Source organism: Heloderma suspectum, chromosome 5 (genome assembly GCF_057233095.1).
Source record: "Heloderma suspectum isolate Gila_16-S chromosome 5, 16-S_ref, whole genome shotgun sequence".
Classification (NCBI taxonomy): Eukaryota; Metazoa; Chordata; class Lepidosauria; order Squamata; family Helodermatidae; genus Heloderma; species Heloderma suspectum.
Window position 1 is genome coordinate 115936658 of NC_139462.1, and position 14282 is coordinate 115950939.

General features: G+C 37.2%; 2 protein-coding genes across 11 annotated transcripts in view; both read left to right on the plus strand.

Moving 5' to 3' along the window:
• The window catches only part of LOC146344286 (uncharacterized), a 110296-nt gene that overhangs the window by 73730 nt on the left and 22284 nt on the right, over positions 1-14282 (plus strand). For 9 of the 10 annotated variants that reach the window (XM_084857044.1, XM_084857042.1, XM_084857046.1 and 6 more), the window contains one exon: positions 4516-4603. In XM_084857044.1, the coding sequence (XP_084713170.1) occupies positions 4516-4603 (88 nt within the window). Of the gene's footprint in view, positions 1-1695; positions 1789-4515; positions 4604-14282 lie in introns of those variants that run through there. The other variant, XM_084857050.1, reaches the window with a different exon arrangement.
• On the plus strand, positions 5739-10884 carry LOC146344287 (ligand-dependent nuclear receptor corepressor-like protein). The gene has a single exon (XM_084857055.1). The coding sequence runs from the start codon at positions 5824-5826 to the stop codon at positions 6892-6894; it is 1071 nt and encodes a 356-aa protein (XP_084713181.1). The 5' UTR covers positions 5739-5823; the 3' UTR covers positions 6895-10884.

Sequence of the window (14282 nt, forward strand, 5' to 3'; positions counted from 1 at the left end):
GGACAGATACTGAAGCTGAAGCTCAACTATTTTGGCCACCTAATGCGAAGAGAAAACTCTCTGGAAAAGACCCTGATGCTGGGAAAGACTGAAGGCAAAAGGAGAAGGGGACAGCAGAGGATGAGATGGCTAGATAGCATCACGGATGCAATAAATATGAACTTGAGCACGCTCCGGGAGAGAGCGCAGGACAGGAAGGCCTGGCGTGCTATGGTCCATGGGGTCATGAAGAGTCAGACACGACTGAACGACTGAACAACAACAACAAGCATGACAGAGCATTGGAGCCTAAGGCTCTAGCCTAGCAACCATGGTTGAATGATTAATTTCTGCACCCTATTCAACCTTCTCCAAGCCTTCGTCCTGAACAGAGTTTAAAAGGATACAAGTTTTAAAGAAGAGAAGTGTATGTATATTGCTTTTGTAACTTTTTCACAGGTTGTCTCTACATTTACCTATAAATACTGGGGAAGTGCTTCTAAGCAGGCAACCTCATTGAGGGAGACAGACACCTCCTGTACTCTCACATTCCTTGCAATTCATGGAGAATTCAGATGTGGGAGGTAGGTTGCAAGTTGGGAAAATGCTCTTGTCCCTGGTGTGCCGGCAAGGGGAATTGTAAAGCCCCGCCTTTCATTGCAATCTATCTGTTATCACCTTCATTCATGACATATCAGTGATAGAATAGCCCTTACATAAAGTTATTGGAAAGCTTGTGGTTTTTGACAAGGTAGCTCAGATTTAAATGAAATTGGAACCATGACAAACCGCAGCTTCAAATCATTTGTGCTTCATTGTTTGATATTCAGAAATCTAGTGATTATAAGACTGGTACAGTACTATAGCTTTCATGAGATTGCAAGTATTGAAAGCTCTAAGAGTGAACTTGTAAATGTTGTGAATGTACTTGGTAGACAGTATCACAACTTGTTCCCATCACATAACTTGTCAAATTCTTAAGCTGACGTACCACCTATGATTATTAAAGCAGGTTATCAGTGTCCCATGATAGCTAGAGCATTCATTACATAAAGTGGTGTACATTTCTTTGCCTTTTGTAAAAGATAGCACATTGAAATAGAGTACTGATTTTAAACTTCTTTCCTTTAAACCATAAGATGTTACCTCTTCAATAACTTACGTTGCCATCTTTAGTTTAATTTTTAATTACAAGTGGTCTAGGATGAAAGTGTATGGCTCCTTGGTGCAAACCAAGACATCAGATAACATGACCATTGCTTGCTCTGCTGATATAAGTCATATTTGCCAGAAAAACTGTCTTTCAAGTCAAACTGATCATTTGGTTTTACTGACTTCAACAGCAATTGTTTATTTGCTCTCCTCAGCACTGAAAATTTTGCCTCGTCTCCAACTGCCTTGTCAAGAACTGTTTAATAGCTATAGTTGTAATAGGGAATTTGAGAGTGTCTTCTCTGCCATAATTTGAAAGTAAGTGTGGTTGAAACTTCCACCTACTAACATTTTTGGCTTCTTATTCAAGATACCATGCTGCTTCATCACAGGATGCTGCTCCTGACTCTTTAGGCTACGTTTCTTTAGCCACTGCACATTTCTCCTTCAAAATTCTTAGACAATACCTTTATTAGGACCAAAAAAATATGCACAAAATTTCAAGATCTACAGAGTTCTTCATCAGGCAAGACGTTACAAAAAGCAAGGGGAAGAAGGCTGATACGTTTGACGTCATGATGTCTGCATGGTCAGAGTCTTAAGATGGACTGGAGGAAGAGTCACAGACCTAAACGGATAGACTCTGCTAGATGTCATGTAGGTTTCAAGTTACACCTAGGACTTTGGGGACAAACAAATGCATAATGGCTATTTCCCCCATTTTCAAAAATATGAAATCCAGTGTTAGTGTAGATTGGTGGAAAACAAATGAGTCAGACTTTATACTGAGTCAGACCCCTGGTCCATCCAGTCAGTATTGTCAACTCTGACTGGCAGTGGGTCTCCAGGGATTTAGACAGGTGTTTTTCCAACCCTACATGGAGATGCTGGGGATTGAACCTGGGATCTTCTGCATGCAAAGCAGGTGCTCTGCCACTGAGCTATCGCCCATCTCCATTTCGCAAAGCAGTTATTCAAATATACACTTGGTCTTTGTGGAACTGGATAGCCTTTAGAAACAGATCCCTAATCATATTCAAACGTGCAGTATTTAACATAAACTCCATTAGAAGTGGTGTTTAGGCATATGATACATTAAGCTGCGAACTGGCTTCAGGTTCTAGCCTTCCCATGAGGTGGTATATTTGAACTTGTTTGAAAAATAGCGGTGAGCCTGTATTACTGCAGTGTTGGCCATCCTGGAATTTATCTATCTGACTGAACCACAGACCTGTTCTTTCAAGGATTGCCTTTACCGTTTACTTCTTCTAACAATCATTGCTAATGTGATAACACAAATTCTGTATTTGTCAGCATTTTTAGTCATTTGATGACTATGTTCCATTGTACAGTGGCAGCAGGCACCTCTTTTACTACTTACAGGCTTGTAGGGGCCAGTTCTTTGCCATAGTATACACTCATGGGCATTGGTTCTGTCTCTTCTATCTTCATTGCTCTGCCCAAGTGCTACTCAGTTTATTTATGTCACCTGGAATCAAAGAAAATACATTAAAGCATGACTTAAAATGATGAAACTACACTCTTCAACCTGTAATAAATATCCACGATGTCTTGTGCAGGACCAGCGCTTTCATTTGGTACTAGACAAGATACACTTAAATAAAAATTGAAAATGTGGATGATCATTTATGCATTTATTGAACTGGAACTGTATATGTCAGCGCTGATGTTATTACCTTCTAAATACCCAAGATTCCAAATGTCTACAGACGTTCCCCCCACCCCCAAATCCTATTACCTTACCCTTAAACACAGTGCAGACTTTTACAGTTGACAGTGCTGTCAACTTCAGTGGCTCCCAATCCATTTCTGGGCTCAATTCAGAGTGCTGGTTCTGACCTTTCATCTTTGCCAGTTGATAATTTTATGCTACTCTTTTATAGATTTTGCTTCTTTTAGGATGGTGTTTTATTTGTTTAAACTTTTTATTGCATTTTGAACTTTTCTTGTATGCTTTCCTGGGAATTTATTTGAAGGGCAGGGTAAAAATACTTATAAAAATAAATCAATGCTCTGTACATAGAAGTTCATACAAGAAGGTAGCCTGCAGGTTTCAATATAGTGTCTGGAAGTAAATTGTGGATAAGTAAGATTTCAGTAGGAATGTATGGATGGGGGAAACTAACAATGCTAGAAGGAAAAGAGCAGGTAATCATTTATGACAGAGAAGGTCTGCCCCCTGAACGCAAGCATTTTGTGGAATGTGCATCTTTCACATGATCTCTGTAATCTTTTAGGTTTGAAACCTGGTTTTGGGAGGTTTTTTAAAATTTATGTTAACTGAGATTTGTAATCAAAATAAATTGTTAATTCAACTGTTTGAATTAACAGTTATATGAAAAGGGGAGTATAGAACATGCACATTTATTTAGCTAATTACAATGTTAGATTAGATGGCATTCCTTAAATTGTTTAGGAGTATTTTAAATATCAATGACATACCGATTAAATTTCCTCTCTGACCCCAATCATCAGAAAGGTATATGAAACTTAGAAACACCTATAAAATTTCACATTGCTTATCTAACATGCAAATGATTCCACACTAGTACACTGCTGCCATGTGATTATTGAATCAGACAATATGGTGACTGACAACTGGTTCTCAGTCATCTCATTGTGCATCTAATACATTAATTTATCATAGTTTATTTATCTTGGTAGTATATGTAGAATCATAGAATAGTAGGGTTGGAAGGGGCCTACAAGGCCATCGAGTCCAACCCCCTGCTCAATGCAGGAATCCAAGTCTGAGCATCCCTGACAGATGTAACTGGTTGGGGTGTATTTCTACCTTCAAAAAAGTAGAAAGTCTGAATCTCATGGCCTTATATAGAATGGCCATCCCCAGGCCTGATCTACATATGCAGCAAATGACATGGTAGAATGGACCATATCATTCACAAGGGGATTCATTCACATTTTAAAATGTTCCCCTATGTAAAATATTCCTGCAAGTAGAAAACTAGCACAGCGGGGAGTAGGTTTTTACTTACTGGGAGTCTTAAAGCATATGGGAGCATTCAAGGCAGGGATCCCCCACTTACAGTCTGAAATGGTACAGTACATTTTAGCACGTCAGGAGTCTCCTACTCATTCTGCTGCATGTATAGATCAGGCCTTGAATATGGAACATTGGGAACTCTAGGTGAATGTGGTGCTGACTGCATAAGTGACCTTTGCACCCTCAAGACCTAGGAATGGGTGTATGTTATCCAAACTTGCCCAATGGTCTTGTAATTGCATTTTGATATTTTGTAAAGTTAGAGAGAACATTTCCAGCATAAGTAACACTACATGAATCTTGCTTTTACAAAGGAACTCCATTTCCAAAATAATCCTTACATTTTGTTTTCCCATTAGGGGATGGAGTGCTAGATCTCTCTACAAAGAAAACAAGCTTAGAACAGTCAGCCTATGATGGATCATGTTCTGAAAATTCGGTGTCTGGGTAAGCAAGATAAGCATTATTTTGGTTTATTTTAAAGATAGTAAGTGGAAATAAGGTTTAAACAAAGGCAGGATTCTTTTCTAATTGAGTTGTGTAAAATATATGTTGGCACATGCAGTTATCTCTTGCTTTTGCCAAAGAGTTTCACTCATAATTGTGTGTTTGTGTATAACTCATATGTTTCATTTTATGTTTTTCACTTTTTCTGTTAAAGAAAAGTTATCAGAACAATCACCAAACTTTAGTTCATGTTACTAAAAGTGAACTGAATGCTTATATACATAATGCAACCAGGAAACTAGGCAGTAGAAGAAAATGAATTATCCGTGACTTGGAAACTTTCCAATTGGGGCAAAGGAAAAGATTTACATTTTTAATATATTATTTCAGTTAGTAAGAAGATAAAAACAGCTATTATTCTTACTGTTTCCTAAACAGAGAGCTCTTGATGGCCATTCTTGCATTTTGATTATACCTCTGGTATGTGGTGTCATGCTGCTAAGATACCCATTTATTAATAGATGTTTAATATGCTGAAATGTACTATTTACAGAAATAATAGTGAAATAACATGTTATAATTTTGGCATCCTTCAATCCATAGCAGGCCCTTCTTGTCAGTTGTGCTTTTTGCAAATGTCTTTTTTAAAGCAACTAACAGCCCAGTAGCATTATTCCTTCTAAAATCTGCTTGTGTTTATCTATCTATCTGGGGAAAAAAATCTGATAATTTTTACTAGAAATTAGAATATAAGTAGGACTTTAATTGCAAAATAAAAAAAACCTAGTTGGATGTCTAAGATATGTTCTGCTAGAGTTGCAACAAAGTTTCTATGAGGGGGTTGACTCTTTTATTACTTGTTTAGCGGTAACGTCACGTTTCTACTAACAAAACTTTAGGATGGGGGCATTCAGTGGATGTTAAATTGTGTAAAGAAAAGTTTTAACTGTTACTCTGCAAGCATCTGTCAAAAGGGAATTGCAAGCAGATGAGAAAGTTATCAAATACTGAGCTAGGATTTAAAGTTCTTGGAAGGGCTGCTATAGAAGCTGGGGTATCATTTTGACACACGGTCCTACCAGAACTGTAACTTTTGCTATGGTAATCAATAGCTACCACAACTCAAAGACTTAAAAGTATCAGAAGCAGTGATGTTACCTAAGCAAGGAGTATAATAAAGGAGTGGACCCTTCCCTTCCATAGCTGTGTGAGAGTCTCTCATGCATCAGTTCACCATCGTTTCATTCCATCCATCCAGGAGACTCCACAGACACAGAGAGGACTATGTGGAAAGAAGTGCTGAGTTTGCAGATGGTTTGCTCTCAAAAGCGTTGAAAGACATTCAGTCCGGAGCACTGGACATTAATAAAGCAGGCATACTTTATGGCATACCTCAAAAAACTTTACTTCTCCACTTAGAAGCCTTACCAGCAGGAAAGCCTGCATCCTTTAAAAACAAAAGTCGAGATTTAAATGACAGTTATTCTTATAAAGACAGTAAAGAAACTTGTGCAGTGCTGCAAAAAGTAGCCTTGTGGGCAAAAGCTCAAGCAGAGCGCACAGAAAAAAGTAAACTCAGTCTACTTGAAACCTCAGAATTAAGATTCCCAACAGCTTCCAGTTACCTCCACCAGTTAACTCTACAAAGAATGGTCACTCAGTTTAAAGAAAAAAATGAAAGTGTACAATATGAAGCATCAGCTCCAACTGTACAGTTAAAAATTCCTCAGCTAAGAATCAGTGCTGTTCCCAAACAACAGCCTGATAGTGCTGGACTTCTGGATGTTATGTACCATGTTTCCAAAACCTCTTCAGTCTTAGAAGGATCAGCTCTTCAAAAATTGAAAAATATACTCCCTAAACAGAACAAAATTGAATGTTCTGCATCTGTAACTCAGTCAAGTGTTGACTCCTATTTTCTGCATGGGGACCTCTCTCCTCTGTGTCTTAATAATAAGAATGGAATTGTTGATGGCACCTCTGAATCCACAGAAGATGGCTTGGATCGCAAGGATAATAAGCAACCAAGGAAAAAACGTGGTCGCTACCGACAGTATGATCATGAAATAATGGAGGAAGCTATCGCAATGGTAATGAGTGGAAAAATGAGTGTTTCCAAAGCACAAGGAATATATGGGGTACCTCACAGCACTTTAGAATACAAAGTTAAAGAAAGATCTGGGACGCTGAAGACTCCGCCGAAGAAGAAGCTCCGATTACCAGACACTGGGTTGTTTAATATAACTGATTCAGGGACTGGCACTTGCAAAAATAGCAGCAAGCCTATGTAGTTTAATTTGTTAGAAACTTGTGCGTGTGTGTGTGTGTGTGTGTGCGCGCGCGTGCACGCCTGTGTGTAAACATACACACATGCGAAATAAATGTTCACTTAAACAGAAGACATGAAATTTTACAGTTCAGAAACCACATACATGCCTTTTTGAAAAATAATTTTATTCAGGGTTTTCACTGTGGACAAAATGATAGAATTGATCACAATTGTGATAGTTTGTATTTAATATAATCCTTGTACAAATAAGTGAAAAAGATTCAGGTTTTATTTAGTAGTCATTAGCATAAAATGTTTGGAATAACATGTATGTGTCATGTGAAGAATTATTTTTTACTGATGAAGAGTGACCCTAGCCATTCAATAATCCATCTTATTAAGGAAACATATGATTAATGCTTTGAAGACAGTTATGCCTCTTGGAATATTTTCAAGTAACTGAAAATATACAAATCAAGGGAAATTTAAAGAGGACAGCTCTAGTTTCTTAACCTGGAAACTAACGTGAAGTATTAGTTGAACACGGAATTTTGTATGGAAGAAAAAGTTCATCAAAGCTTAACATCTAATATAGATAAAAACATTTCATTTAAAAAAGTGTGTGTTAGGTATAAAACTGGGTTCTTATAATTTTATTGTTGGTTTAGCAAGAAATTGGTGTTTACAAAATATATACTTGTGAAAACTGACAAATTTAGTGTAGCTGTAGAATGATTATTAAATAAGATGGAATACTAAAGGCATAAAATTTAACTGTTTTCCTTTAGTGTGGAAAATAAGCTAACTTGTAAGGGTTAAAGACGAAAGTTGGAATGCAGATTAGAGCATGTTCATAATGTGCACAGAATGAGCTTGAGAATGGTTATTTTGGTTTAAGCGTGCTGGTTAGTTAGTTGGTGTTATGACTACTTACATTTATTTAAGGATTGTGTAACACTCCTACTGAAAGACCTCACTATAACAGTAATGTATTTGCTGCTGTGACATTTCAAAACTTTTTCAGTTTATCAAAATGAACATCAGGTTTTCATTTTGGTGGGCTGATACATCATCACTTTGCTAATAACCAAATTTGCAGTTCAGGGTCTTGATAGAATTACAGATACAAAACAGTGACACTGTTTTGAACTTTCAGTACTAGAAATTCTTTGTATATTTACTATTTGGAAGCTGGGCAATTCATTTTAGATATATAACTTTTCATAGAATCTCAGAGGACCAGTTATCTTTAGAGTACAGTTTTCAAATGAACTACAAGTATTCGTATCGGGAATGATTTTTCCCTCTGGAAATAATCCCATAGGGTTCATAGGTTTGTGTTGCTCCACTCCCCTCTTCTAGCAGATGTTCAGGCAACACTCCGGGGCAGTCTGGGGTGGGGGTGGAGGTATCTCTGAGCACCTCCCATATCCCTATGCAGCGTCACCTCCATCCTCTGTTAAATCAAGTTATGCAAGCTGTGGAGCTAATGTATCTTGACCAAGTTGGTGGGGGCTTGATGAAGATATGGAAGAGACACTTTGACCTGTTTCACATGTAATGGCTAACTCTGGGTTAAACAACCCATAGTTATCTGTGGCCGTGCCAGAACATGCTGCCTCCCACACATTCATCACCTCCGTTTTACATCCACTTCCTGAAACAACCCAGGAACACCCCATTCCTGGGTTGTTGGTGTGACATGCAGACCCGACACTTTGGGTTGCTTAACAAACAACAAACTATGGGTTCAAACTATGGGTTGTTTCAGAAATTCCTTGGGTTATTTCAGAAAGCAGGAGCGGTGAATGGATGGGAGCCAAGCATGCTCGCTCGCACATGCGCACTTACAAGCAACCCAAGGGTGGTTTGATTGTGTGAACCACCCCACTCTCCCAATTCCTGAAAGTGGTCCAATGTACATGGCCCTCTACTTGCATGTGGACTGAGGGAGGAAACACAGCAACAAAATTCCTTTGAGCCTAGAAGGATTCTTTTGTACGTGAGCAGTGTGCTCACCATAACCGTTGGATTTTATGTACTGTGTAACTTGGGTATACTATCAAATCATATCTATAGATGGATAAAGACATCCATGGTCTTTTTCACTGAAAAACTAGATTTTTATGGGGAAGCTTACGATTTCCAGAAGCGTTATCTATTTTGCCCATATGTGTGTGAGTGAACACATTTTTATCTACATTTCATGTAAAATTACATTATTTAGACTGTGTGAATTATAACATCTAAATTCACATGTAATAATTTTTAAAGTATGCCATTCAACTCAACTGGTAGTGTTTCATAAAAAAACTAGGGAGAGAATCAGCCCTTAATGATTTTTTAAAATTGGAGTGACTTATAAAATAAAAGTAACGAAACTGTGTAATCAACTTATCACTGTTTGGCCTCTTAGACCTGTGCTGAATCTTCTTCAGCTCAATTGCATATTCGGAAACAAATCCTTTTAAAACCAGATGTTGTATTAGATAAGTTAAGAGACCATTAAATATCAGGTGTCAAGGTCATCTTTAATTTTAAAGAACTAAGCCATATTTTTGTCAGGAGTAGAATTATCAATTTGTTGTATCTTTCCCCAGTAGAAAACAAAATAACAGATTTCACAGACTTTTTCTAGAATTTTACTTGGAGAACTATTGGAACTTTTAGTTCATTGCTTAATATGTGGGCTGGGATCCAAAGGACCACTTGTGGTGTCCCACACATATGCCAGAGCTTTTCCAATCATCTTACTGCTGCAGTTTCTTGCTTCCCCCAAAAGCTGTTCCTGAGAGTTAAAGGCCCTCTGAATCAGTATGTGATGTGCACAGTGAGGGAACGGGATAATGCAGCTGTGTGGAGCATGGGAATTGGCTTTCCCACTCATGCACAGGGCCTCTTGGATCCTAGCCTTTTTTAATTTCTCAAGACAATATTAGATTTTAGTCAGAGATGTATATCAAAGACAAGTTACAGTACACTTTTAATATCATTTAAAAGATGGCCTGACCAAAAAGTAACAGGATTCATAAAATCAGGGATCATTTTGCTATTGACTTTAACAGTGGTAGTTTTGTATGTAATATTATAATTAATTTTCAGCATTTTAGTACTTGTATTTATTTTTGGCCAGAAATAGTATATTAAAATATTTTTTGATAGTTTGTAGATAATGCTCAACCTGTAAGTTTTAAAAAGAAACGTAATTATTTCTAAATAATAGGCTGAACCTTTAATTATTCAACTGAGGAAAGGCAGGGAAATACATAGTCTCCCCTTATCCACCCCTAATGTATTCATTTAAAAGGTTGTTTAAATTATAATTTTGAAGTACTTTTAAAATTTAGTTACCAGTTGCTACTTAGAAATTGACAAGTGTCTGAAAATTCATATTTCAGCAGACTTTTAAATGAAGGTGAAAGCAAACCCTACATGCTTTCTACTTATTTGAATGTTTCTCAAGTATTTTATATTAAAAAACAGTGCCTCTGTTTTTAGAACTACTGCTCAGTAAAGTTGTTTAAACCATTTCTGGTAGCTAATGACTATTTTATATTAAATTAAACTGTATATTAACTTTAGTGAGACTGATTTTTTTTAGTTGTTTACAGTACAAATACTTGTATTTGTGTTTTGTTTTTTTTAATTGCAGTATTTCCATTGTTGCAGTAATTTAGTAAAACTCTGTGGCTGCCTTGATTTTTGACAGATTTTGTTAATAACTGATTTCTAGGCAATTAGTTCTATTTATGCATAAATCAATTGCACTATAATTCATGAATTATTTATTACAATATTTTCTAATGAATTCCATGTATTTGTCTTGTGTTGTAAATGTACTGTAATTCTGTTTCCTCTTTGTGTTGTTATATTTCTAAATCTGATTGTATGAATTTGTTAATGTGTTTCTATGTTGTAATTTTTAGTAAAGCACTTCAATGCTTTTGCACATAAATTTACAACACTGATGTGTGATTGATTTGCTCATTCAGTAAAAAAAACACAACTTTGTTGGCTTATTTGACTCCATGGGCATAATTGCATTGGTGTAACAGGGTAATAGCAACAATAATAGCATTTTTACACACTTAACAATGAAGCACAAGCATTTGACACAAGGAAAGACATTTCATATATGGGTCACTTTTGCACAGATTCCTATAATTTCACTGGGATGTGTGCAGAAGAACATCCCAACAGATTGTGCCCATGGTTTGTTAGAGTTTAGTGATGACAACAATATAAATATATATAATATTCCACTAGTTCTCATCTGCAGATCTTTTACAGTTCACTGTCACATCTGTAATCAACCTCAATTTCCAGTATTCCATAAATGTATGTATTTATTTGTACATGAATGTATTAATAAATACATATTACTTTGCCTATTTAAATATACAGTGATTGGCTTCATAACATTCTCTACTATGTGGAAAAATAAAGTATACAGGATTAGTGGTAAAAATGTTTACAATATTTACTTTTGATATCAGAGCCAAAATTATATATATATATCCATCCATCCTAATTTATGCATGTCCACTATATGTACATTGAGATTCAGTTTTTGTACAAAGAAAACAGGCTGGAAAATTCAACGTAAGTTGAAGTTAAACTATTCTATGTATGCATTATACATTTTCCCCAATATGTACCACCTCTTGATTCTGTCTCTACAGTCTCTGTCACTGAGAGGAATAATACCTTTAAATATGCTTTTTAAAAGTTACGCCTCTTCCACTATTGGTGCCTTAATAATAACACAGAACATGTCATAATGTGCACTTCCACAATTAAGAGTTTGAGGAATATATTTCTCAATATGTGGGAAGGTCTGAAAAATTCATGTAAAAAGAAAACATTTTTTGCATATGCTTGCAGAAATTATGTCATAGAACTTTGTGCCTGCTTCAATTCTAGCCTAATATATTAGGCCAGTCCACACATCACGATAAGCCACCATGGGTTAATTCACCCACAGGCGTCTGAGATGCATGCTGGCCACCATGGCTTGTTCTAGGGTTATCCAAGGGTTGCTTAACCCTCAAATATCCCACAGTGTCCAAGTTGTCATGACACAACAAACCGCAGTGCAACTCCACTGCGGCTTGAATATTCAAAATGGTGGCCAGCATACATCTCGGGTCCCTGCAGGTGAATTAACCCACAGTGGCTTACCGTGACGTGTGAATCATTGTGATTGGCTATGCAGGTTTATAGAGCACATCCTGAAACATAATAGGTTTGCAAGATGACACATTTCATGGTGAACTGGCCATGGAAGCATAGGTTTTCTATGGCTTTCTCAGTGGGAAGAGATCTTGCCTGTGTTAACCCATTTATACAATGACTAGGTCATCTAAGAACAGAACAGGAAGTTATTTTAGCAAACACGTTTTGAAAGAGAGGTAGCACTTACAAGGGAGGATCAGCAAAGGGTTCTGTGTTTGTCTAATCCTTTCCTGCCAGTTCTCCCTAACAAATGCTCCCTTCCAACAGGTTTTTCCCTCAGCCAGATCTATTTCCAGTTTCAGAGCCTCACTGGAGGAAAAATCAGTTAAATAGCTGTGGAGGAGGCATATGAGAGAAAATCAGCAGGGGAGAGTTAACCCTGCTGTCCACCAATTCTCCCATACAGATGCCCCCTACATTAGTGTTAGGAGGAAAGCATGGCATTGGGAACCTTGCTTCCCTTGTTATACCTAGTAATACTCCGAGCACCGCTTTTTTTTAGGAGCCTCTCTACATTTCCTGAACCTGGGTCTTCTACCCAGTGCAAGTTTTTATTATAGCAGCGATCTCCTGGCCTTTGAAGAGATTGTCTCTGAATGTGTAGACGTTTAGACTTGATACTAAAGAGTTCTAAAGGTCATCTACCTCATTAAAAAAACCAGTGCTGTGAACAATTTAGCTATCAATAGCAAGATTTATTTCTATGTGGCACCTGTTTGACACCAAATAGTTTCTACCAACCCACCTTGCAGTGCTATCCTGCTGTTTCATGGACACCTGTGTACTCCAGTTGCACATAAACATGTATGTACATATGAATTTGACTTAAGAGGAATCGGATCCATCTAGACTACTTTTGCCCAGGTTGACTGACAGTGGGGAGAGGTGTTTCCCAGCCCTCCTCCTGAGATATTATAGCTAGAGATACTAGGGGTTGAACCTGCAACCTTCTGTATACTTCCAGACATATACCCTGCCACTGAGATGTTGGGCTTTGATTGTCCAGATTTTGATTGGCTTGTTCAGAGAAGCTTGAGCCACCATAAGAATCTGTTCTATAGCTTTGGTAATGCAGGAACACTGACTGTTTTTGTACTTTTGGAGCATTTTTTAAATCTAGTAACTATGACTGGGGTAGTGAAAAGTTGTGGAGAAATTAAGTATTGTTTAGACAAGACAGCTTGTGAGTTGAGAGCAATACTAATGTTACATGTGATAACTATATACATAATATTAAATATTGAAATGTTTTTTCTACATCCCATACGGTTAGAGCTATAAATACTGAATATAGAAAACTGGCAATACAAATACCTAGTGTCATGTTCAGAGTTTGGTGATATGTTTGAAAATACATACTTTTCTGAAACAGAATTATATTAATATAATTAAGTTTCTTTTACTTAAAAATATTAATAGGCATTAATGATTGAGGTTACAATTCAGCAATTTTGTTCTTAAATATTTACTTTCTGCCATGGTTTATTAACTTTTCAGTTTGAATTAATCGTTAGGTAAGTAGTAACAGTTTTTAATATTCTGTAGTTAGCGAAAACATTCACTGGTTATTTTAGCTGAAGTCTTATTTAGATGTAGATCCTTTTAGTTTTAAGGTAAAGCTAGGGAGGGCTACCTGTAGCCTCCAGACATTGTTGGACCACAGCTCCTATCTATTCAACCAGCATGGTCAGTGGACCAGGATGATAGGAGTTTAGTCCAATAACATCTGGAGTGCCACACGTTGCCTCTCCCCCCAATCTACACAAATTTGCATTGATTTCATGGACTTAGTTTTCTTGTAAATGAAAAAAACATGCACACACTTACTGGATATTTCCATTTCATTGACTCAGTAGCACAATAACCTTTTAAGATGTCACTCAACTTCATAAAATTGTCCAAATCAAGTTGCACCATGTAGATACCCATAAAGACGTTACCATTAGTTTAAATCACATGTGGGTCATGTGCAAGGGGGGAGGGCAGGCTTTACTGCAGCCCTGCCACCCCCTAAGTTGAATTTCCATGGCAGCTGTAGCCTAAAAGCCGAATTTTTAAAACAAGATGCACAAAGTGTGTGCACCTTGTTTTAATGCAAGCTCGCACTCCCCCAGGGCTTCTCGGAGTTCACTCTTGCATTAAAACAAGGTGCGTAGGGATGTGGCCCCTTGATAG